This window comes from Octopus bimaculoides, chromosome 7 (assembly GCF_046866305.1).
Source record: "Octopus bimaculoides isolate indiv1 chromosome 7, ASM4686630v1, whole genome shotgun sequence".
NCBI classification, from domain to species: domain Eukaryota; kingdom Metazoa; phylum Mollusca; class Cephalopoda; order Octopoda; family Octopodidae; genus Octopus; species Octopus bimaculoides.
The window spans coordinates 73,948,622-73,974,671 of record NC_142934.1 but is presented as its reverse complement, the minus strand read 5'-3'; the positions used below and the strand labels follow the sequence as shown (position 1 = coordinate 73,974,671).

The window sequence follows — 26,050 nt, the reverse complement described above, 5'->3', positions numbered from 1 at the left end:
TGTTTCCAAAGAATATGGAAAATGAAAGACACAACTTGCATGACAGTTCACTCCTTTACAATTATCACATGATGTCAAGACAAGGAGAAAGTAATATATATGCCTGCATACAGATACATATACATATACATGCACACACACACACACATGCATGTGCATGCACACACACACACACACGCACACACACACATACACACACACACACACACAGAGTGGCTACTTTCAGTTTTTGTCTACCAAATTCACTCAAAATGCTTTGGTCATCCTAGGGCTGAACAGGAATGAAAAGCTCAGTTGGGATGCCTATTATTATAGTACCATTCTACATAATTACTACACTGCTACAATACATATTACTACAAAACTACTCTACTTATTGCTACAGTACTATTCCAATCATTGTTACACATTTTACATATCACTGCAAAACTATTTACATATAGTGCAACCAAGACTGATATAGTAGGAAACAAACCATTAGAAGACATTTGCCTATGGTACCACACGGTGGAACTGAACCCAGAATCGGGAGCAAAGTTCTTACCACACAGCCACACTTGCACTTTTATGTATATTCATATAAAATTATATCCCTGGCTTTTATTGTAGTTAATCTAGTAGAACTTATTTGTTTGTAATTCAAATGTCAACCATGTTAATCTGGATGTTATCTCAATTATTAAACTGAGCAGAATAGCACAGTATCTATGAGTAAATAGTAAATATGATGGAAGTTGTTAATCATTGTAAACAGCAATATAGAACTGTTTAACTAACTCGTGTTCTGTTTGAATATATTATGGAGGGAAATTATTCATGGATGCTATCTGCTTGAAAAATGATAATATAACGAGGGTAGTGTTCCCATTTTCATTCATTTCCCTTTTGTTTTTTGTTTTTTCTTTTAATTAGTCATTCGGCCACTTGTATTCATGATTTTACTCTTTTGGTCATTTCTCAACTTTCATAACCATAGGAGAGAATAAACATGAAAACTAAACTGAAAGTAGCAAGTTTGAATTTTGTACCAACCTCTCAACTTTTGAGCATTGAATGCTGAGGTTGGCACATTACTGTGCTAGTATTGGCAATTCTATCATCCAATTCAGCCTCCAGTTTTCCATCACTCATGAATATGGCCCTCAAATACTTAAACTTCTCCATGTGTCTCAGTGATGTTCCCATAACCTGCAGAGTATGCAGGGAGGACTTTCTTGGGTGGACCAATTCTCTGGAATATTGTTACTCAACATGGTGTGTAGCTTAGAGATAAAGGAGTGTCTCCAGTTCAAGCTACTACTCCTCCACATTGAGAGATCACAGCTCCAGTACTATGGACATGTGATTAGAATGTTGTCAGAAGAAAATTGCAAGACAAAGTCTTCAAACCAAGCCAACCAGCAGAACACCTAGGGGTAGACCAAGAATGAGATGATTGGATAACATCTATAGTCTCAGTTGGTCATGCTTGGGAATCCAGTGGGAAAGTCTAATGGCAGTTGCTTCTGACAAGACCCTATGGAGGAGGTGCCTGAGGACTATACTGCAACAACCCTCCCATGAGTAATGGGCAGAGAAAATGGCTGGCTAGCTTGTTGGCTTGCCTGATTGCTTGCTGGTTTGTTTGGTTTCGGCTTGCTGGTTTGCTTGATTTTTGGCTCACTTGCTTGCTCACTGGTTAGCTGGATTGTTGGCTTGCTGGTTTGCTTGTACTTTGTCAAGGAAGGAAAGGCAACATTCATGACCTTTTCCAGATTTTCTGAGACTGGATAAAGGAAGCTATCCTCAAACCAGAGACCTTCCCAAACGTTTACTGCAGTAAACATTAAAAAGCTAATAAGAAATATTTATGCACCGAAGAACAAAGCAGTATTGTTCAATGACGAATATTATTTTATACAGAACCCAAATTAATTTAAATTGTGATGTGTCTCTTTTGTTGCCTAGATAACCCAATGTGTTATTAAGAGTATTGCCTATGAATGGGCAGCGCAATCCTGTTAATACTTAGTAAACCCACATGTGTAATTAATCTCATATCAAGGACTTAGAAGAATTCAAGTCATTAGTAGTTCATTATTAGGGTAGTAAGCTAGCAGAATTGTTGGTACTTCAGACAAAAAAAAAAAAATGTTTAGCATTATCTTTTTCCCAGTTCCTTAAGTTCTGAGTTCAAATTCTGCCCAGATCAACTTTGCTTTTCATTCTTCTGGAGTCAATAAAATAAGTACCAATTGAGCATTGGGTTGATCTTATGCCAGATTACTAACTGTCATAAGTTATGTGCCAAAGGTGTTGCTCCATTATGGTCTTATCTATAACAGCTAAACCAAACAAATCAACAAAAATTAAAGAAATGGTATTGAAGAGGTCAAAATTATTTGGTTGTCTTGGGTGTCCGACAAAGATTGAATGTATTTCAAAAGTTTACTACTGACCACTAACTGAACAGAAAGACTTGTTATTGTCATTTAACCTCAGGTCATCCTTAATGATACAATCATATGAACAAAAGCATTCTTTTCATGATTATCTATTGTTCATCTATGATTACAATGGTTTCATGGCTTTTCCACTCCTGGCTCATTTGTCTCTCCTCTTATCACTCAAATTGTGTTTCCGCTTCCCCACACAACCAGACACTGTACTAACCAGTATTTGCATCCTTCTCTGGATGTCAGCTCTTGGGAATTCCATCCCTGCTCAAGATTTTGCTACAGCTATTTAGAGGAACATTAATCTTATCAATATCATTGGCCTCAGAGGGCCTGTGGAGGCCATGGACAGAGCCCCTTTCTCCAGATGAAATCTTTGGAAGAGAGTTGGATGTGAATTGTAATTAGATTTTGCAGCCATTTCTAGCAGGTCAAGAGACTGCATAAAGGTTTCTTTGTTGCCTCAACAAAACACTGTTTATAATGCTTTGTCAAGCCTTAGAGGCAGGGAAAAACCCATAGAAGGTAAAGTAGTAAAGTACTGGGATGTGGCATATATAGCTTTGGAGCAAATTATGGTCAAAGAGATTTGTATGTTGTCCAGTTCCATCACCACCAGCTGGCCCTTAGAATATAGTTTGTTGTGAGTATTTAGACCAGGATCCTTGTCTGAGGATAGCCACTAAGTTGTAGTTTCTTCTTACCTTTCCCACTTCTATTAATATTAGGGGCCATGCAAAAGATCATGGGAGAAGCCTGTCTTCTTCTGACTGACACATAAAAGAAAACCCACCAAAATGGTAGCATTGATGGAAACAGTAACAGACAACATATACATCACCAACGTCATCATCATTTAATGTCTGTTTTCCATGCTGGCATTGTGTGTGTGTGGAATAAGGAATGGCACTGGACCCCTCCATATTTAATGTCCCTTCACATCTTTCTTCCGTATTGTTAGTCATCACTCCTTCTCTTCCAGGTCATCCCTTTCTATCATCTACTCTCTCTCTCTCTCTCTCTCTCTCTCTCTCTCTCTCTCTCTCTCTCTCTCTCTCTCTCTCTCTCTCTCTCTCTCTCTCACACACACGCACAAACATGCACAGTTGCTCGTCCCTGTTCTTATGCATCACTCATTTACATTCTCTCTCAATCCCTCACCAGTACTCATCATCATTGCAATCTATTACATTACTCCCTCTCTCACATTACTCCTTTCCTTATCACATTATCACACCTTGTTGAGCATCCATGCCAGAAATGGAACATACAAGTGAGATTTGTTCCCAACCCATCTACAAAGGAAATAATTGCGAATAAGAATTTGCTCATACTATGATGACCCATCCAAACTCTACCAGCACAGAAAACAGGCATAAAATTTTGATCATGATATCTATAATCTACATATAATGATAACCTACTCTTTGCTGATAACCTTCGTTTCATGATAATGCACATGTTTATGGTTTGGCTGTGAAAGAATGCACAAATCAGTTGCAGAGGAATCAGTCGGAAAGTCTCTTAGGCTATGGTACTTATGATAATAATATTGTTGTTAGGTTGGACTTGGATTGAGCAAATCTATAATCAAAGGTATCCCAGCCATGACTGTCTTCTCTTTCTGGGATTACGTTATCCAGTGTGTCCTTCTTTGTTCAAGAAGGTGAAGTCTGGCTTGCTATTTGTAGCAGGTTCTCTTGTTAAGTAATTTATGATGTTGGTTTACATGTATGAGACATGTAGTAGACATGTAGTAGACACAATAGTCAGCTTCTACATGGATTTTCCATAAAAATTCTGACCATTTGGTGGATTAGACAGATTGTTTTCATTACCATTGCTGTACAAGCCTGTACAATGGAGTATTCATACTCTGTTATATGAATACTCTATTGTACTCAGGCTATATTGTTCAATAGAAGATTCATATAATAGATTATGAATACTCTATTGTACTGTTGAGTATTCATTTTCCATTTGGAAGTTGCAAGCAATTTGATCAATTAGATATATCTTTGGCATAAATAGAAATGTCTTCTCCAAAGGCAAGCTTATATTGGACTGATAAGGAGCAAGTAGGCTGGAAGACAAACTGCTTAAGAATCTTTTTTGACAACTAAGAATTCTTATATTATAACTGTAAAATATAAATCAGAACAATGAAGTTCACACACTGTTCCTTTGAATCATGGAAATTTTACTAATGTATATAATCATCTAATGTATATAATCATAATCATACTAGTGACCATTATCTTAAGGTATCCTCCCACATGTTTAAGTATATTACCTGTTGTGTATAAATAGCTTATATCAAATGATAACCTACATTACATGAAACTGTTCAGGTCTCCTAACATATATTTTAGAAAGCAACTATTCATATCAGTTGCTTGTATTTCATGTAAATGGTTTTTTGCAATTTTTCATGAAATATCATCCCTCAGTGGTACTGTTATGATCTTACAATTTTTAGGGTTCGCTGTCATACAAATTTAGCTGTTTGATCTAAGAATTCAGTCTATAACTTATTGTTTTCAATATTTTTCCTTTGTTTGAAATTGTGTAATGTGTTAGACAACTATTTTCAGAGCTGGTACAGACTTTTTTCATATTGTTGTTGTTGTTTAGCCTTGATCCAATGTAACTATTGCTGTCTTGAACATGCAATCTTATTTTATTCTCAGGATTTGATTGCATTATCAAATGTGTCCTACCATTTTTCTAAGGTACACGGTATGATCTGAGGGACATTTGGAGCTATCTCCATCTAGTCAGGTAACCATGTAAAGACTCCTTCAATGGCTCGAGTTCCCCCAAGTAATAAGACAATGTATTAGGATCTTCTGGGAATAGATATTCATCTAACCTATGCTACCACATATAAAATGAGCAAATGAACGAGAATACATACACATGGACACACACACACATGCATGCAGCCACAAATAAACAAAACAGGAAATTGGAAATATTTTGGTATTATTTATTTACCATTACACATGTTTCGTTTGCTAATAGGAATTACAGTTTGTCTCTGCATCCCTGCGTGTGTATGTGCACGCGCACGCACACACACACATGCATATATGTATGCATGTGTGTGTGTGTGCATATATATATATATATTTGTGTATGTGTATGTATATGTACATGTATATATATATTTGTGTATTTATGATATATATGTATATGCATATATGTATACATGTATATGTATTTATATGTATTTATATATATATATATATATATATATATATATATATATATATATATATATATACACGTGTGTGTTTGTGTATATGTGTGTGTGCGCATGTATGTCAGCACAAGTGTGTGTCTCTTCCTTCACTGGAACTGTCTGTGCTGCTCCTGATTACTGTCTAAATATAAACACTTCATCCAAACATAAAATTTGTATTATTTAATTCCTGTCTGAAGAATTTCCATTAGGAAATTTCTTACATGTCTATTTAACATGTAAAACTTTGTTAATTCCAATTAGCAAATGCAATACATGTGATAGCTTCCAATTTCCTGTTATTGTTATACAATAACTCTACAAGTGATATTTCCATAATTCTCAATTTTAATATGTAGAAACTCTGTAGAAACTCTGCCAAATTAGATTGGAGCCTGGTGTTGCCATCCGGTTTCACCAGTCCTCAGTCAAATCGTCCAACCCATGCTAGCATGGAAAGCGGACATTAAACGACGATGATGATGATGATGATGATGATATTGAACTAATATACAGCAGCAAGTGAGACTAAATATTGGATTGTAGTGATGGAATACACAGATGTGCTTCAAGAGGAAACAGCTGGATTTACATTAACTACCTACATAATATATACTCTTTACTCTTTTACTCTTTTACTTGTTTCAGTCATTTGACTGTGGCCATGCTGGAGCATCGCCTTTAGTCGAGCAAATCGACCCCAGGAATTATTCTTTGTAAGCCTAGTACTTATTCTATCAGTCTCTTTTGCTGAACTGCTAAGTTATGGGGACGTAAACACACCAGCATCGGTTGTCAAGCGATGTTGGGACAAACACAGACACACAAACACACACACACACACATATATATATATATATATATATATATATATATACATATATACGATGGGCTTCTTTTCAGTTTCCGTCTACCAAATCCACTCACAAGGCTTTGGTCGGCCCGAGGCTATAGTAGAAGACACTTGCCCAAGGTGCCACGCAGTGGGACTGAACCCAGAACCATGTGGTTGGTAAGAAAGCTACTTACCACACAGCCACTCCTGCGCCTGTATATATATACACACATACACACTTCTGATATAAGGATAAAATTTAAAAAAAAAGATTTCATCAGTGGCCAGCATATTAAAATACCTTTTAAGGTGAAAATTATGAACAATTATAAATAAGGGCAAAAGAAAAAAAAGAAAAAAAGTAAAAAATATTGCATGTGGTTAGACGATCTAAGGTCTATTTTTCAGCATATTGCCATAGAAAATGTTTTTCTTTTGCCCTTATTTATAATTATATATATATAAACTCTGAAAAATACATCGAAATACTTAAGCAAGGACTACTTCCAATATATTCACACGATAACATAACGAAAAATGAGTTTTTATTCATGGAAGATGGGGCTTCAGGCTACACAGCAAAAAGGAATCAACAATGGCTGACTGAAAATGGGATCAAAAAGCTTCCTTGGCCGAGCCAATCTCCTGACACGAACCCAGTTGAAAATCTTTGGAGCATACTAGATAGAGCTATATGAAAATCTTGACAGAAACCTAAATCTAAAGATGAATTGTTTCGATTATTGCGTGAAAAGTGGGCAGAAATTCCACAAGAGACAATCACAAAGCTCATCTGTTCAATGCCAAAAAGAGTTTCTGAATTAAAAACTGCAAAGGGAATGTCAACTAAATACTAAAGTATGTAGTCCTACCTATCGATTACATTTCAATTGTTTGCTTTGCATATTAAATAAAAGATTTTGAAAATTAAAGGTGTCTATTTACTTCCTGCATGTCCGTGTATATATATATATATATATATAACTGGCACTCCATCAGTTATGATAACAAGTGTTCCAGTTGATTAACGGAACAGCCTGCTTGTGAAATGAACGTGCAAGTGGCTGAGCACCCCAATAGACATGCATGTCCTTAATGTAGTTCTCAGGAAGATTGAGCATGACAAAGAATGTAACAAGGCTGGCCCTCTTAAATGCAGGTACTACTCATTTGTGTCAGCTGAGTAGACTGGAGCAATAAAATAGTGTCTGCACTACTGGGTATCGAACTCTCAGCCTTACAATTATGAGCTGAATACCCTAACTACTAAGCCATGCTCGTTCACATATATGCATATGCATACACAGATAGATATATATATATATAATATGTATATATGTACATATATGTATGTATGTACATGTGTGTGTTTTAAGACGCCATCTAATGAGATGGGTCATTATCGATATAATATGTACTAATTATTGATGATAAACTATTGTAATGATAGAATTGAAATACCAGCAATCTGCTTTCTGGTTATTTTAAACTATATATGTATGTATGTGTGTGTGTGTGGTTATTCTTTTAAACTCTGTGTGTGTGTGAATGTGTGTGCGCGTGGGCTGTTTGTGTTGTTTCTAAGCATGCACACACTCGCACACATACCAAAATAGTTGCTGTATTGTTAGCTACATTAGAATTCAAGGGTCCCACATGTCTGTCTTTACTGTTTGACTCCATGACTCCACCTGAGATCTGCATTGTAACTGGATTTAATTGTAAAACAGATAGAGCATGCCTTACATATAATTCTACCACAATCAGGATAACTTATTGATGACTTCTGTTTCATGGCTTAGTGATGATTCACATGCTTAAAAGGTTAAAATAATTTCTCATCATATAAAGGACTTATTCCACCACATTCCCCTCTTGTTTTTGACTATATTTTGAACCACTTCTATGAAGGATTTCATTACCTATAATTGTATGACCCTTATATATAATGCAGGCTCTATCTTTCACAGACTTTTCCATAAAGAACAGGTTTTATTTCATATTCTCTATGTATATTCATAAACCTGAAGCTGGTTAATATATAAACCATTATTATGTTAAAATATTTTTTTTTTCTCTCAATTAGGTTGGACGTTGAACCGAAAGACAAGTTTTCGCTATGACAGCCCTATTTTCCTCCTTGGAGAACATTATCATAGACGACATGATGGTAACTTATTAATTCTCATTTATTTTAATTCTTTCTCCTTTTGAACGGTGACTCATTTTTCTTTATTTATTGTTGATGTTGCAGTTGTTTTCGTATAGCCCTTGATGAGGTCTGTCAGAAAAGACCTTTGATGAAAAACATTTTAGCATGACCATCACTACTTCTTCCTTGGCACAATACATCATAGATCACATTAAACAATGTGTCTTTCTTTTTCAAGATAATAGGATGTCATTTGACAACAATTTGGCTTCTATTTCTTGCAGACTTAACAACCATGTAGGACATCCTGTGTGTAAGTGAGTTAGAAGAGAAAAGAAGGTGAAACAGACACAAAGAGATGGATGGACAATACATCAAGGAATGGAGAGGGAAACCATTAGATGTTGATCTCTTGACAGAAAGAAAAGACTGGTGCACAGCATGTCATGATGGTACCTCTACATCTCCATTGGGAGTTTAACCCTTTAGCATTCAGATTATTCTGTTATAATGTAATATATAACAGATTATTCAGTTATAATATAATGCTTATTTATTCATATCCTTTTGAGTTAATCATGCATTATCTCATAGCTTTGAGATTTCAATGAAGTGATTGTTTACTCTTAGTATAACGTTGTATGATAGCTGTTAGAAACTGGATTTGACCAGTTTAAACATAAAACAAGTAGTATGTTTTAGCTGGATATGGCTGCCTTAAATGCTAAAGGAGGATCATGAATTCAATCCCTCTATAGTCATTGTATTGTGTCTCTGCCCAAAACTCATTATTAATTCTGGTTGCCTAAACCTGACTGACAAACAAATTCTGGTTATTTTATTCAATAAAGGCCAGTCAGTCCCAAAATGTTGTTGTTTGGTTCCAGTTCAATGCTGATCAAGCAGATCTATGATCAAAAGTAATACAACTGAGATTATTCTATATTTTGGTGAATGATGGGTATCTAGGTTTGGTGAATGATGGGTATCACATTATCTAATGTGTTCACTTTTGTAAGAAAGTTAAAGATTGGAATCTGCATTACAGTCTTGCACTTTGGTGAAATTCATATCACACAGTCTTCATGAACTTCGTGTAATCTAGAAAAGCAATGCTATTTCCAAACAATGGAAAGAAGCAATTATGTCACCTCTTTCGAAAGGAAGGAGTGTCAGAATAGAGCATAGAGCCATAGAGGAATCACTTTAATGTCAGCTGTTGGCAAGGTTCTGGCAGGAATTTTTCTTACTCACCTGAATAAACCCCTTTTAATTGATATCCTTCCTGGATCTCAGAGTGGTTTCTATTCTGATAGATGACCAATGGATATTATTTTCACAGCAAGACAGATACAGGTAAGGCACTATAAGCAGAACATGGTCTTTCTTAGGGTTTACATTGATCTAATAAAAAAACTTTTATTCTGTGAATAATGCATATCTATGAGAGTTACTCCATAAATTTTGGTTGTTCAGAACACTTTATATTGTTAATTAAACCGTTTTGTAACATGGAAGCATGAGTCAGTGTTAGTGGGAGCATGGCAGGAGCCATTCCTGTAGAAACGGTATCAACAAGAAGACATCCTTGCCTCAACTCTCTTTTTCTTGTATTTCATTGTTACTCTCACATGTGCCTTTACTCTTAAGCAATATATATATATATATATATATATATATATATATATATATATATATATGATAGCAATCTTATGATCATCTCTTCAATTTACATTGTTTTGCTGCGAATGCAAAAGTTTTTCAATCTTTTATTAATGATCTCCTTAATGCAGATGAGATGACTCCAACTGGTTAAGAAGATGATGGCACTTACTGCTAAGGACATTCAAATTCTCATAGATCTTGATTCTACATCTTATAAGATATTTGGACTCAGAATTAGTCCAAACAAGATTGTTGTAATGTACCAGTCTGCCACAGGAAACACAATTCTAAAATAGTCTATCTTAGTTGAAATACCTCGAAGGCTTTAGAAAGCAACTGATTCCTTCACAGTTTTTCAGTCTTGACATGTCATAAGTCTGATCTCAAGAAGGCATTGCAAGGTTGATAAATGTTTATCATACCTGTGTATTGACTTCCTTTCTTTGTTTGTGACATGGATCCTATTCAAGCACTATGTGCTTTTATTTGAGATGCTTATGACATATTTTGAATATTAGCTGCTCCTCATAGACTCTAGACACAGAGATTTTGAAGGGAATCAAAATTTAAGTATTGAGGTTATGGTATGCAAGCACAATTTACATTGGACCAATCACCTTGAACAAATGAATGATTAGATTGTTCCAAAGCAGATGCTGTATGGAAAATTAGTATGCGGAAAGCACTCTTAGCACAAACTAACTTTAGAAGCTGATAATGTAACCTGATGGTTTACAGTGTTGTTTTGGCTGAATAGGGTCATTGATGTACTGTTAGTAATGGTACCAACTTTTTGTTTTACACTTGAGTTTATCAATAAACTTCTTAATACTGCATTTAGATCCTCTAACTATATACCCTAAATGGTCTCAATTAGACTTTCTCTATTAAACTACCTGTTTTTACTATGCACTTTATGTAAGCACTGTGGTGTTGAACCCAAGACCTCTTGGCTGCAAAGCAAATTTTTAACCATCCAGCCATACTACACATTATATATACAACATGTGTTGGTTATTTCTTATTGTTCCATAAGGCCCTGGCTCTTGCCACCATCTATATCTCTCTCTTCCTTTACTCAACCATCCCATTTATATTCTGATTCCCGTCCCTTGTGAGTATGCCCAGTACTTTGCCACCATCTCTATCCTGCTATCTCCGACTTTCTCTCCTTCTCCTGCACTCCTCTCAGGTTGGGTAACCATGTGTTTCCTTTGCAGCAGTACACCTGTTTCTGTCCTCATTCCTGATCTCTCTCCGACCGGGAAACCTTGTACCTCCTCTACAGCAAGACACCTGTTTCTACCTCTCTGCCTCACCTTTCATCATCTGACACAAGATCACCTCCTCTGATGCCACCTTCCCTCTCAAAAGAGTTTTTATTTATTTTTTTGCAAGTACTTGGTGACCCTGTCAGTGCAGGTGCCACTTAAAAGCACCCAGTCCACACTGTTGGTGTTTGGTAGGGCATCCAGCTGTAAAAACATTGCCAAAACTGACCTCACCTGTGCTTGTGCCATGTAAAAAGCACCCAGTTCACTCTGCTGAGTGGTTGGTGTTAGGAAAGGCATCCAGCTGTAAAAATCCTGCCAAAACAGTTACAGAAGTCTGGTGCAGGCTTCTGTCTGGCTTCTCTCTTGTCACACCATTCCACCCATGCCAGCATGGAAGATGGACATTAAATGATGATGATGAAGCCGAGGGTTGGTTTCCCAGTTTTTCTAGCATATTTATCCCTCACTGGGCAAGATGTTGGTCCGTCACAGGATTACTCATTTTTACAAGCTGAGTGGACTGGAGCAATATGAAATGAAGTGTTTTGCTCAAGAATACAATGCATTGCTCAGTCCAGGAATTGATACCACAATCTTACACTCATGAGTCCAACACCCTAACCACTAATCTATGCACCTCCACAGAACATGTGTTGGTTATTTCTAATTAATTTTTTATATTTACATCTGTGCTTAGACAATACATGCTGTACACTCTCTAAACTAGTTAGTGTTAGGAAGGGTATCCTACCATATGAACCACACCAAGAAAAAAGGGAATGTAAGTGTGAGATGTGGTCCTCCAACCTGTCATGAAGGATAGTAATTCCAGATGAAGAGCATGGTGACTCATCCGGCCCATGCTAGTATAGAAAGCAGATGTAAAATGATGGTGATTTTACATGCTTGTGTATGTGTATGTTAATTCAGATATATATATATGTGTGTGTGTATGAGTGCAGATGTGTACATGCATGTATATGAATGTGGTAATATACAAGTGTGTATATGTGTGTATGTAAGTATGTATGTGTGTATGTATATATAAATAGAAATGAGCTGACTGTAATTTAATACGCACAAGTTGATGTATGATCCACCTCCACATACAATTACAGATTCAGTAATGACCTTTACATACAGACGTTTCTCTTACACACTTATAAACACACCCTATAGCTTTCTCTCTTGCACTCTCTCTATCTCTCTCTTTTTCTCTCTCATGCGCACACAGTCATACATACACACAAACATACTCACACATACAAACACACACACATTCAGATACAGCACACACACATACAGCTACATCATGCTCATCATTCCATACAAAATATTTCTCACATACTATGAAAAAAAGCAAATGTTGCTTTTTTTATAGTACAAAGTATTTCAAAATACAAAGAACCTAATAATAATAATAATAATAATTTAGGCAGAAGACCAGTAATTTTTAGTTGTGGAAGTTTAGTTGATTACATCAAACTCAAGTATTGAAGTCATCTTGAGTACACCAAGGTATTTGTATCCTTCCGTTTCAGATTGTTTAATCAAGTCTCTGTTCAGTAATTGCCTCTTTTTAGGTAGATTATTCTACACTCCTTAAATCCAAATTCCATTCTAATATCAGTACTAAAACAGTGGACCGTGTTCACCAAGGAACTTACTTGTTTCACATCTTTGCCATACAGTTTCAAACCATCCATGAAGAGGAGGTGGTTGATTGTTTGGGATTTTTCCTTTAGTTAGTACCCCAGGTACATTTTCCATAGTACCAAGGCCAAGGGTATCATGCAGAGAACAAAAAGCAATGGAGATAGGTTATCACCCTGGAAAATCCCTCTTCTGATACCCAGGATGCCCAAGCTTTTTCCATAAAATGTCAGTTCAGTTTTCCATCTCACCATACTTCTTATCTTTATTATTATTATTGGCATTTCGTCCATCTTTACATTCTGAGCTTAAGTTCATCCAAAGTTACCTTTACTTTTCATCCTTTTTGGGCCAATAAAATAAGTACCAGTCAAGTACTGGGCTTAATGTAATCAACTTACCCTACCCTTTACAATTGCTGGCCTTGTGCTGAAATTTGAGACCATTATCATTATTATTATTATTAAGAGGGTATGGAATCAATAGAATCATTGATACATTGGACAAAATGCTTTGTAGTATTTAGCTACAATCTTTTACATTTGGACTTCAAATCCTGCCAAACTATCTTGTTTGTCACAGACTATATAGGGTGTCAAAATCTTTAGTGGCACTCATTAGAATAATGATTTGAAGAGGAAACTTTATTCCAGTTTTGTTATTATCATTGTTTTCTGTAATTTTCACAGTGTTTAATTAAACAGATGAAATTCCATTTCAGGTAAAAGAAAAAAATCCACTTTGAGTTGTGTTCTTTTCTAATAATTTCTTGATGCTTATTTCAGATGAAGTTGATGGCAAAGGCAAAGAGATTGGTCAGAGTAATCGTGTGAACAATATGGAGCTGTTTAAAATGGATTTTGCAAGTCGACTATGGTTTACATATCGGCGTGACTTTGAACCTTTTAAGGGCACTAAGTTCACAACAGATTGTGGGTGGGGTTGTATGATACGGTCTGGGCAGATGATGTTAGCACAAGGATTTATTACACATTTTTTTGGCAGAGGTAAGTGTTACTCAACATCAGTTGTATTTTAATTAGCCATTTAATAATTGTAGACATCTCCCGTATTATAGAAGAGTTGCATTCCTCAAATATCTTACTAAAGCATGTATTGCCCTTACAATGCAGAACATATTTTCCCATTGAATTCATGTTTATTGACCTCCATGTAACAAGGGAATCAATAGGTAAATAAGTTTCATGTCATGGAATTGCATATTTCAGTAGATTTTAAGGATTGGTCACCTAGATAACGGAAGCTATCTACTACCTCTAGCTTGCCCCTCCACATGAATAATTATAAATAAATATATGTATCATCATCATCATCATCGTTTAACGTCCGCTTTCCATGCTAGCATGGGTTGGACGATTTGACTGAGGACTGGTTAACCAGATGGCTACACCAGGCTCCAATCTGATTTGGCAGAGTTTCTACAGCTGGATGCCCTTCCTAATGCCAACCACTCCGAGAGTGTAGTGGGTGCTTTTATATGCCACTGGCACGAAGGCCAGTCAGGCGGTACTGACAACAGCCATGCTCAAAATGGTGTATTTTATGTGCCACCTGCACAGGAGCCAGTCCAGCGGCACTGGTAACGATCTTGCTCATACATTGTAGATACATGGCCTATACAATTTAGGTCATGTGCTCAGAGCCCAGTGATTGCTTGGAGACAGTAGGCATGTATGTTACAAATAAAATATCCCTGCATTCACTCTCTATTTCCTATCTTATCTAAATTAACTATTGCTTAACCTTCTTCTCACACCATCTCTGATGAAGGGATATAATAAATATCCTGAAAACAGCTGTAAGACCTTCTATCTATAAATGTTCTAAAATATACACAGCCTTGGTTTTTTTATCTCATTACGAAAAGTAAATCCACAGAAAACAAAATATGAAAACAGGTGTAGGAACAACAAGCAAGTGTATTAGTTTAACACTTATGAAGAATGGAAAAGTCTTTTACATTTCAAGCCTACACTTGACAGAAAGGATTAAGAGGAAAAAAAAATGGAGAGACAAAAAATGTGCAGTGTTCAACATTCCAACATGATGAGACACACATACACAAAACAGGGTTCTTTCAGTTTGTCAACCAAATTCACTCACAAGGCTTAGGTTGGACCAAGGTTATAGTAGAAGACACCACTTGCCCAAGGTGCCACTCAGTGGGACTGAACCTGAAACCATGTGGTTGGGAAGCAAACTTCTTACCATACAGCTACACCTATTCTTATTCCAGTATAGCATGTCTGACATATATTTTTTTCTTTTTTATTACTAGGTTGGCGGCTTCAGCATCGGGATAAAGACCTGAATGTTTACCGCCAGATTATTAAATGGTTTGCAGACTACCAACAGTGCCCCTTCTCTGTACATCAGCTAGTGGATATTGGCTCAACTCTAGGACGGAAGCCTGGAGAATGGTATGGGCCAGCCACTGTAGCTACAATGCTGAGGTCAGTATACACAATAATGAAAGTTATTTACTTATTAGTCTTTAATAGTCTATTAGAACTGCAGACATACTAACTACAATGTGCATATTATTATAATGTGTATAAGAATGATTTCCACAAGTTCATTAACTTAATTAACCTAATTATCCTTGTCATTATTCAGCTGATTTAATTTTATATCTTTTTAGATTGGCAATGGAGAAGAGTTATGAGTGCCAACCTGTTCTAAGGGAGATGTGCGTGTATGTAGCTGCCGACTGCACTGGTAGGTATATGAAATCAACTGTTTGGTACTTTGTGCAGTATTAAGTCTGATTCTTGTTGTGACTAACCTATTTTTATTTCTGCTCTATAGTATTCATCACATTTAATGGCAGTGAATTGGCAAAGTCATTAGAGTATCCAATTGAATGTTTTGTGGTACTTGTTCTGGACTCTATATTCTATAGTCTGAGTTCAAATCCCATCAAGGTCAACTTAGACTTATAATTATTTTGGAACTAATGAAAAGTACCAAAGTAGGTTAGTGAACTGTTAGAATGTCAGGCCAGATACCTTGCGATATTTGTTTCGGTTCTTTGTGTTGTGAATTCAAATCCCACCATGGCCAACTTGGTAGTCAAGGTGCCAGGTGATGATGTAAAATTGAGTGATGAATTAAGTTTATCAGCCAAGGTATGATAAATGAAGTCTTCAATTATTTGGACTGAGCCTTTGATTTGAGGATAACCTCTTCTATTCCTCTTACTAGTATCATAAGCCCTGTACAGTGTCATGGACTCTGCCTTCTCTCTTGACTATAATGTAAAAAAAAAAAAGAAATTATATACATGTGTACATTTAAACAGATGTTTAGGTAGAGCCATTGAAATAAAGTAGTCTGGACCATTGACATGGTTTTTTTTGTCACTTATGCAGTTGTGTACCAGTGATGGAAACTGACGGCCTATTTATTTCAGCTTGCTGTGAAACTATCTCTCTCTATCTCTCTCTCTCTCTCTCTCTCTCTCTCCCCCTCTCTCCACACACACACACATACACACAAAATTAATCTTTTCATAAACCACATAGTTCACCATAGAGCTGGTACCTAACTCTGAATATTGTAGTATTAAGCAAATGAAGGAAAATTACTTCATGGTTGTGGTATTGTGGAGGTGCATGGCTTAGTGGTTAGGGTGTTGGACTCATGATCGTAAGACTGTGGTTTTGATTTCTGGACAATGCGTTGTGTTCTTGAGCAAAACACTTCATTTCACATTGCTCCAGTCCACTCAGCTGCCAAAAATGAGTAATCTTGTGACAGACTAGTGACTGTCCTGGTGGGGAATTCATATGCCATGAAACCGAGAAATTGGCCCTTATGAGTTAGTATGACTCGAGAAGGTAACTTTATTTTTTTTTTCATGTGGTATTAGTTTATTGAAAATAACTTCACCATAAAAGTACTTGTACCTGTTTCCTAGAGGAGTGAATTAAGATACATAGAATTACCTGACCTCACCTGGAACACATTTCAGCAGCTTCATATGACTTGAACTCTCTACCCAGGGGTTGTTAGCCCACTTACCTTCAGTGTCCATTTTGCCTTCATTGCAATCACAAAATCTAAGGTTCTCTATTACTGTTTACACAATTCTAGTTTCAGGAGTTTGTTTAACCCTTTCGCATGCAGATCACTCTGTCAAATGTAATGCTTATTTATTCACATTGTTTTGAATTCATCATACATTATTTCATAACTTCAAGATTTCAATTATGTGAGTGTTTATTTTCAGATTGATTTTGTAGGTTAGGTGTAAAAGGCTGGATCTATTTAGTTTGAGCATGAAACAAGTAGAATATTTTGGGCTAGATCTGGCTAGTTTAATTGCTAAAGGGTTTAGTTAATTTTTATCTGGTTATAATTTCTGTCAAGTAGAAACCTTCATGACAGAAAAATAAAGTGAAATGAAATGAAACGAAGTTAAGCTATTAATTATCTGTTTTTGATTATCTTGCTGTCAGTTTATTCTCATATGGTTCTGATTGTTGTTTTCTTTTACTATTCTTTTAATTAGTTTATTTACAAGACGTAGCAGATTTATGTATGTCTGGCAACAACAACACTTTGTTGAAGGTGCCTAACGACAGCGATGGAAATGAAGGGAACCATGAAGTGCCTGAGCCTGATTCTGGCAACCGCTGGAAACGGGCAGTGGTGGTCCTTATTCCTGTTCGTCTTGGTGGAGAAACCCTTAACTCTGTGTACATTCCATGCCTTCAGAGTCTGCTTGCAGAAGAACATTGTATCGGTATTATTGGTGGAAAACCAAAGCACTCTCTCTACTTTGTTGGTTGGCAGGGTAAGTAGTATTATTTATTTGTGCCTCCCCTCATTTCCTACCTCTCATCTCTATCTTTCCCCACTTACACCCCCACCCCCTCCCTCCACCCACTCACACTCAACAGAAGCCAGATGTTATCAATTCATATGCCAAAGGGTTGATTGTTTTATTCATTTTTCAGATAAAAAGTTGATATACTTTGATCCTCACTATTGCCAAGACAACATTGATGTGATGTCTGGAGATTTCCCATTTTCAGTAAGTTTATATTTTTTTTACCTTCTCTCTTGCCTCTCATTTATTGATCTTTTCCCCTTTTGTATCAAATTTAAGACTCTATCAAAGTTTTTTTAATTTTTTTTTATTCTACCAAAAATATCAACCATCCTTAACATATAATTAAGTCAATACTAATATATTTAATGAAGTGAGAATTAAAATGAATTTTAATTAATCATAATTACAGTCTCTGTAAGGAGAATAATCATTAATAAGACTATTAAATTCTGAGCGCAAATAGCAAGGGGAGACAACTCTGGAATTTAAATTTATTAAATTTAACAGAAATTAGAATGCAGAGAGGAGTAGATTTGTGTTTTAGTATTCTAGCTTTGGTCTTATTAAGTATCACAAGTGAAGTGTAATCTAATCATTACTGCAGGATCTTAGAATGACTAGAAAAGATATGGGATTTTAGTGAAAGCTTTTCCAATTTTTAGGGGTATGAAAGGAATTAAATGTTTTTCAGTGACAGATTGTTTCATTAGTTGAAGGCATAGGCATGGTTGCATGGTTAAGAATTTCACTTTACAACCAGGTAGTTTTGTGTTCATTTCTTGGCACAGCACCTTAGACAAGTGTCTTCTGCTTATAGCTCTGGGCCAATGCTTTGAGAATAACTCTAATAGAGGAAGACCCACACAATGTCCATTGTGCATGTGGAGGGTGGGGGATGTACCATCACCATATTATCATTATCATGGCTCAGAAGAAATCTGTTGAGGTGGATTTTCTACAGGCAGATGTCCTTCCTGTTGCCAAACCTCACCTATTTCCAAGCGAAGTTATATTTCCCCCAAACCAAGACTTGATTACCATGCAAGACTAGATATTAACAACATTGCTTGTATGACAATAATGCTCATTTACAACCATCATGTAATGTCTAGACAAGGGTACACACACACACACACATCCTATATACACACACACACATCCTATATACACACACACACATCCTATATACACACACACACACACACACACACACACAATAGGTTCTTTCAGTTTCTCTCAATCAAACCTGCTCATGAAGCTTTAGCTGCCCTGTGGCTGTAGCAAATGACATTTGCCCAAAGTACCACACAGTGGGACAGAACCTGATATCACATGGTTTTGTCATAGAAAGCAGACAAAAGCAGAAATGGAGCTTGAAGCAATCCTCAGACTCGCTACTAGATCCTGTCAAATTGTCTGACTCATGCCAGCAAGGAGCATGGACATTAAATGATGAAGAGGATGTGTGTGTGCAGACATATATGTGAATGTCTACATTCTGTGCTTCACATGGAAAAAGTGCTGAGCTACAAATCATCTACTAATTCTGTGCTCTTGAAGAGGAGGGGATGAAAACTCCGTCACTTGAAAAACAGTTGAGTGTTAGTGTCACAAAGGATAACATGCATAAAACAATGCCTCAATATGTTTCCTTCTAACCCATACTAGCATGGAAAAACAGATGTAAAACAAATGAACAAACAGATTGTTTCATTTGCTGGAAAAAAAAAAAAAACACTAAATGTGTAAATTTTTTTACTAATATAAAAGGAAACTATTTACAGCAACAGCTTTCAATAGATTTACTTTACATGTGATCACATCCATGTCTTCCATTGTAATTTCTATTATGTAAATATGTTTCTGTTTTATTTCAGCGCAGTTTTATTTGCCTGCCATTCATTCTAACTGTTTATTCACATTAATTAACCACATCAAACAATAATTCTCTCCTTTGGCAAAGCTGCCTTGCATTGGAACCCATTTCTTATGCAGCTGTATGGTTAAGAAACTTGCTTTCCAACTATGCAGTCTTGGGTTCAGTCCTACTGCGCAGCACCTTAAGCAAGTGTTTTCCACTACAGCCATGGGCCAACCAAAGCTTTGGGAGTAGATTTGGTTGATGGAAACTGAAACCCTGTTACAATCATACATACACGTGCACACACACACACACACACACACAGATATCTTATGCATACATAAGATGGACTTCTATACAGTTTCCATCTACTACTTTCTCCCAAAGTTATAGAAGAAGACACTTGCCCAAGGTGCCATGAGTGATAAAGAATTCAAAATGATATAGCTGTATGGTGAATTTCTTCACTATTATAATCTTAATAATTCTCAAGGTGACACCCCAGCATGGCCACAGTCCAATGACGCATAAATAAACAATAAAAGATAACTCATCTCTGCTTAATTATATTTTGAAAATCTTCTATTTTACAGTCATTCCATTGCACAACCCCAAGGAAACTTCCATTTGAAGACATGGACCCCAGCTGCACCATAGGATTTTATTGTCGCAACCAAGGAGAATTTGAAAAATTTGTAACCCAAAGCAAAGATGTGAGTGTTGTTCTTTTATTCCCTTACTAGCTTCAGCTATCAGGCTGTGGCCACATTGGTTTTATTCTGTATTATTTTAAACATTACTTGGTTGAGATATTTGATATAACTCAATTATAGTGGAGCTGGAAAGTAAGAAGATAACAGTAATGAGGAGTGATAGTGGACCCTCAAGTTATGCAGTGAGTAGACATGTGAGTGGGGATAGAACTGTGAGTGTGGACGAGTAGAGACTGCAAGTGTGTATGGGAGAATAACAACTGGTTTAGAGATGGGGAATGGGTGAGTGGGTGAATTAAACGAAGAAAAGATATTGAGGGATGATATGTAGGCAGGGTAGGTGACAACTATAGAAATTGAGTAGGATTGAGGAGTGGATGAAGTGAATGGTGGATAATGAAATATATTCGAGTTAATGGGTCTTAGAGGAGAGTAGGAAATGACTGCCAGTGCAAGAAAAAGTGGGTAAAAATCAGCAGAATAATAATAATGGTACACTACATAGGAAAAGGAGGAGAGAAAGAGTGGAGAGAGAGAGAGAGAGAGGTGATATGTAGCTGGGAAGATAGCTGGTAAAGTATGCAATTCTGCTCACATTTAATTATAGCGGCAGAATACTGCAGCTAGAAAGATAGGTGGTGTGGATATCTTCAGAAGGAAACTGAGGGCAGTTGTGCACATGCACATATATATAGACATACACTTTGTGCTTTCAGAATTTGTTTCACTAAGATGGTTTGGTCTTCCTAAAAACCATATATCACCAGTCATTCTGGTCTTTTGTTATCATCTTGAGGTTGATCTCATCTTGAGATCAGCCTTCACCACTTCATCCCATGTCTTTGTGGGTCTCTCTCTTCTAAAAGCTCCAGCTACGTTAAGCACTTGTCTCATCCATAAGCATCATATGTCCATACCAGCATAGTCTTTTTTCTTGCATACTACCTCTGATTCCTGTTGTGCCCAGTTTTTCTCTCAACACATTTGTCTTTTGTTATTCATGCACACTTACATTCCACATCCAATGGATCATGCTCTCTTCATTACTTTCCAATCTTGTGAAGTTTTCTGCATTTGAGGCCCATGTCTCACTATCATGCAGTATTTCAGTTCCTCTGAGGGAAAAAGATCATTTTTGCCAGCAGCAATTGTAGCTCCCTTAGCTTTTTCCAACCTGTTCTTACTCTGGTAATTATACTATGTGTGTGTATGAAATTGGTAGAGTGGTAGAAAGAGAGAAACAGAATAGTTATTAGAGTCAATCAGCTGTCAATTAGAACCTTGATATAATGTGGACTGTGATTCCTATTGACAGGCCTCTGGTTAAGTCTTCTAATTTGGACAAAGTTGATATTGTTTTGGTGAAGTGGTTAGCACAATTGTACAGTTCACACCATTCAAATCTATAACATCTTATATTTGTATATATGTATTATCATCATTTCACACAGTATACATCTGTGTGTGTATCTTAGTGTCTGTTCCCCCCCCCCCCCATCACCACTTGACAACCACTGTTGGTGTATTTATGTCTCCATAACTTAGTGGTTTGGCAAAAGATAAAATAAGTAATAGGCTTAAAAAATAAATCCTGGGATCGATTTGCTTGACTAAAAACCCTTCAAAGTGGTGCTCCAGCATAGCTGCAGTCAAATAACTGAAACAAGTAAACGAATATATATATATATATATATACATGATGGGCTTCTTTCAGTTTCTGCCTACCAAATCCACTCACAAAGCTTTGGTCAGCCCAAGGCTATAGTAGAAGACACTTGCCCAAGGTGGTACACAGTGGGACTGAACCGGGAACCATGTGGTTGGGAAGCAAGCTTGTTGCCACATAGCCACAACAGTGTAACAAGCTGCAGAAGGGAAACAGAGGTTTGCCTCCACACACTAATCTGTCTCCTGATTTAAGCTCACCACTTGGCCCTGAGTGCCTTTAGCAGAGCCCCCACACCTTTGTGGCAAGCATTTAAACCAGGTGTGAGGTAATGAAGATTGTCTTCTCTTTCTTCTAATTGTCTTGGAAACCTAAAACATAGATTATTAGTGCTGCTTTCCTTCTCTGACTACACTATTAAAAAAAATGTTTCATTTGTTTTATTCTTTTTCTTCTTCAGCTGAAACAAAAAGGACTCTATCCAGCATTTGCATTTGTTGATGGCCGAAGTGGTGACTTACAAATGGACAAATTAGAATTAAATGAAGAACGCTACCTCCGTATCCGTTATGTTGACCAAGATGGCAAACTAAAGCAGCCGACCAGTGAAAGTGATGACTTTGTTGTCCTATGAATAAGGAATGACATCATCACCGACCAGAACGATAACAGTGTTTCCTACACTGTTTCAGTCTCTAGAAATATTTGTTAGTATTTATAAATCATTGTCAGTTTGGTAGGCACCAAAATTTACCATTTTTATGTTCTTTATGAAAAAATATGTCCCCACGTGTTTTTTTTGTTTTTTTGGCAATTTGTTTGTTTGTGTTTATATTCCATCCTTATACCGAGAGCTAAACTGCTCTGTTATTGCTATATCCCACCTGTCATTTATTGATTCCTTCTTCATTAAAATCTTGGTTCCTTGTTCTATAGTCATTTCAAATTTCATTTCTTTCATCTTTCTTTTGCTACCCACTAAGCTCTTTTCAGTTCCTTAATTATCACCTTACTTCCTTACTTGATGTTAGACTTACTTTCCTCTTCCTTTTGTTACTAATTCCTCCCACATCTCCCTTGCCATATTCCATCATCCCTTTCAATTATTTCCTTGTTATTGCTACCTCTTTCTCATTTGCTCATCATTGATCTTATCCCCCTTCCTTGTCTCAAACCTCATCTTTACTCCATCCAGTTTCCTCCGTTGTAGGCCCTAGCTTCCATCTGTCACTGTTTCTCCCCTACCCAACCTTATTCAGTATCCTCAACTTCTTTATTCCCTATGCCTCGCCTACCTCTTCTTTACCTCAGTATTCACTTCTGTCTTTTGTTGATTGCCTGATGCATCAGTTTCTCTCATTCTTTCTCACTGTGAATAATTTGAATCCTATTCTCCCAAATCAAACATATATCAATGTCAACAAATAAACATCACTATTCATCTACAGCAGCAACACTACAACCACCACCACCACCAGCAATGCTAGAGGTCTAAGACTTGCATGAGCATGCATGCTACACAAGGAAAGCTAAAAACCTTTTCACCCCACAGTAAAGCCTTCAATGTACACCACATTAATAATATATATTCTCAAATGTTAGCAGACTACTCAAAATTTTGCTCTAAACTGGACTGTTCAAGACTATTGTGAACTAACACAAATGGTCCTGCTGAGGGCAAAACTGAGCCAATTATCAGCTTTTAACCTAAACATATCTATTCACTCTACCTAGCAAATAGTGTCTGAACTATGTAAAACATGTATTTAATATATTTTGCAATTCTTACACTATGATACACACAAACATATATATAGGGTTATTATAAAGTTCTTAAGCAATTTTAAATATGTATAACTTCAGTTCTACATATCATATAATTTATCTGTGAAAAACGGTTAAGTGAAAGAAAGCATTACATTTTTAATCGATTTATTCTTAAAAGTGTTCATTTTCAACATGTCCACTATCATTTCAGTTCTGAAGTTCTAAAAATATGTTTGAATCACATAAATTATCCTAGCACCCAGGTCATCTATCAAGTGAACTTTAATTAAATAAACAATAGCCTTTACATGTTCCTATAAAATAAAGTGAAGTAACTATTAAACATTTTTTCAAAAATTAAATAATTTTAATGAATTTTTAATTGATAGCAATAAAATTACTTCATTTAGCTTTTAAATGTTTTTTACATATTAAACTCTATCATTTGCAGCATCGAAGTTATAAGAATTTAGGATAATATCAAATTGTACATTATAGTTACTCTGTATGTATCTCTCTCTACCTATATATCTATATATATATATATATATAAATAAATAAGTATGTATATTTATGTGTGTGTAGCATCCAGCTATGGAAACCATGTCAAATCAGACTGAAGTCTGGTGCAGCCTCTCAGCTTGCCAGCATGGATAATGGACGTTAAATGATGATAGATTGGAGCCTGTTGTAGCCATCTGGTTTCACCAGTCCTCAGTCAAATCGTCCAACCCATGCTAGCATGGAAAGCGGATGTTAAACGAACGATGATGATATATATATATATATACACACACACACATGCACATAGACATATATTGGAAAGAGAACAAAAGCTACACTATTTATAATGTTACAGGGCTGTATTATAAGCTATTATGGCCATAAGTTCAAATCTTACTATAACCATTGTAATCTGCACTGAAGCAAAGGTACATAAAGCCTATTGCTTCAGTGTGTGTAGGTGGTGGAAAATAGGGGTTTTTTTCTTAATAGAAAGGGCATCATTATTTTAGTAAGAAAAGATAACATACCATCTATACAAATACATATATCAGGTATGTCCCTCCCATGACTAAATACTCAGGATAGGCAGTAGGCATTAAATAAAGTAAATTTTCAAAAGGTCTTTTATGAGACAATATGTGAAAATGTCTACTCTCAAATATATATATGTTTACACACATAAGTATATAAAAAGTTTGTATTGTATTTAAAAATGTGTGCAAACACTATTTTATAATCAAGATGTTAGATACATATTTGTGTATGTATATATATATATATAATTTATAATATATTATTACTGTTTTATACATTCACATAATATGATGTATATCTTGAAAATTAGCTCAATCGTTAGAAGCAAACAAGCATGCAATGTAACTCACACACATGCACTCCTCACTCTGTAATGATACACCAAGCAGTTTTCATCCTACATTTTATACCTTCTGCAACATGTGGGACTAATAAACTTTATGCATTAGTCTATACATTATAGTTGAAGGGCAGTAGATATAGCTGTCTGACACCAAAATTTAACCATTTACTGAATTGTACACTGAATTCCATGCATTAATTTAACATTTTCATAATGAATTAGAAATCATTTACCCTTTATATTAAATAATTAATATGTATAGTTTCAGTCTGAATAGGCATTGCCTACCTTGCCTACCCAGATGGTACACTCCTGCTACACACACACACACACACACATATATATATATATTCCTTAACTTGATGTATGTCAGTAACAGTATTTGGGAGACTAGTTCTGGTCTGCATTGTTCTGGTTTCAAATCAGTATGAAGCAAAACATTGAGATTTGTTGGTGTGCAACGAGGAGAAGAAATATCTTAATGTTTTGGTTCAGGCGCCTCCTTCAAAGAATTGCAGTATTCTTTCTTGTAAAGGCAATGTG

General features: G+C 36.1%; 1 protein-coding gene across 1 annotated transcript in view; it reads left to right on the top strand.

Annotated features, from left to right (window-relative positions):
- The window catches only part of LOC106876491 (uncharacterized), a 72,655-nt gene extending 48,387 nt beyond the window's left edge, over positions 1 to 24,268 (top strand). The window contains exons 2-9 of the mRNA XM_014925054.3: positions 8,601 to 8,684; positions 14,044 to 14,265; positions 15,558 to 15,732; positions 15,921 to 15,997; positions 17,793 to 18,077; positions 18,241 to 18,317; positions 20,571 to 20,690; positions 22,817 to 24,268. Of these exons, the coding sequence (XP_014780540.1) occupies positions 8,601 to 8,684; positions 14,044 to 14,265; positions 15,558 to 15,732; positions 15,921 to 15,997; positions 17,793 to 18,077; positions 18,241 to 18,317; positions 20,571 to 20,690; positions 22,817 to 22,990 (1,214 nt within the window). The 3' untranslated portion in view covers positions 22,991 to 24,268. The remainder of the gene's footprint in view (positions 1 to 8,600; positions 8,685 to 14,043; positions 14,266 to 15,557; positions 15,733 to 15,920; positions 15,998 to 17,792; positions 18,078 to 18,240; positions 18,318 to 20,570; positions 20,691 to 22,816) is intronic.
- The last annotated feature ends 1,782 nt before the right edge of the window (positions 24,269 to 26,050 follow it).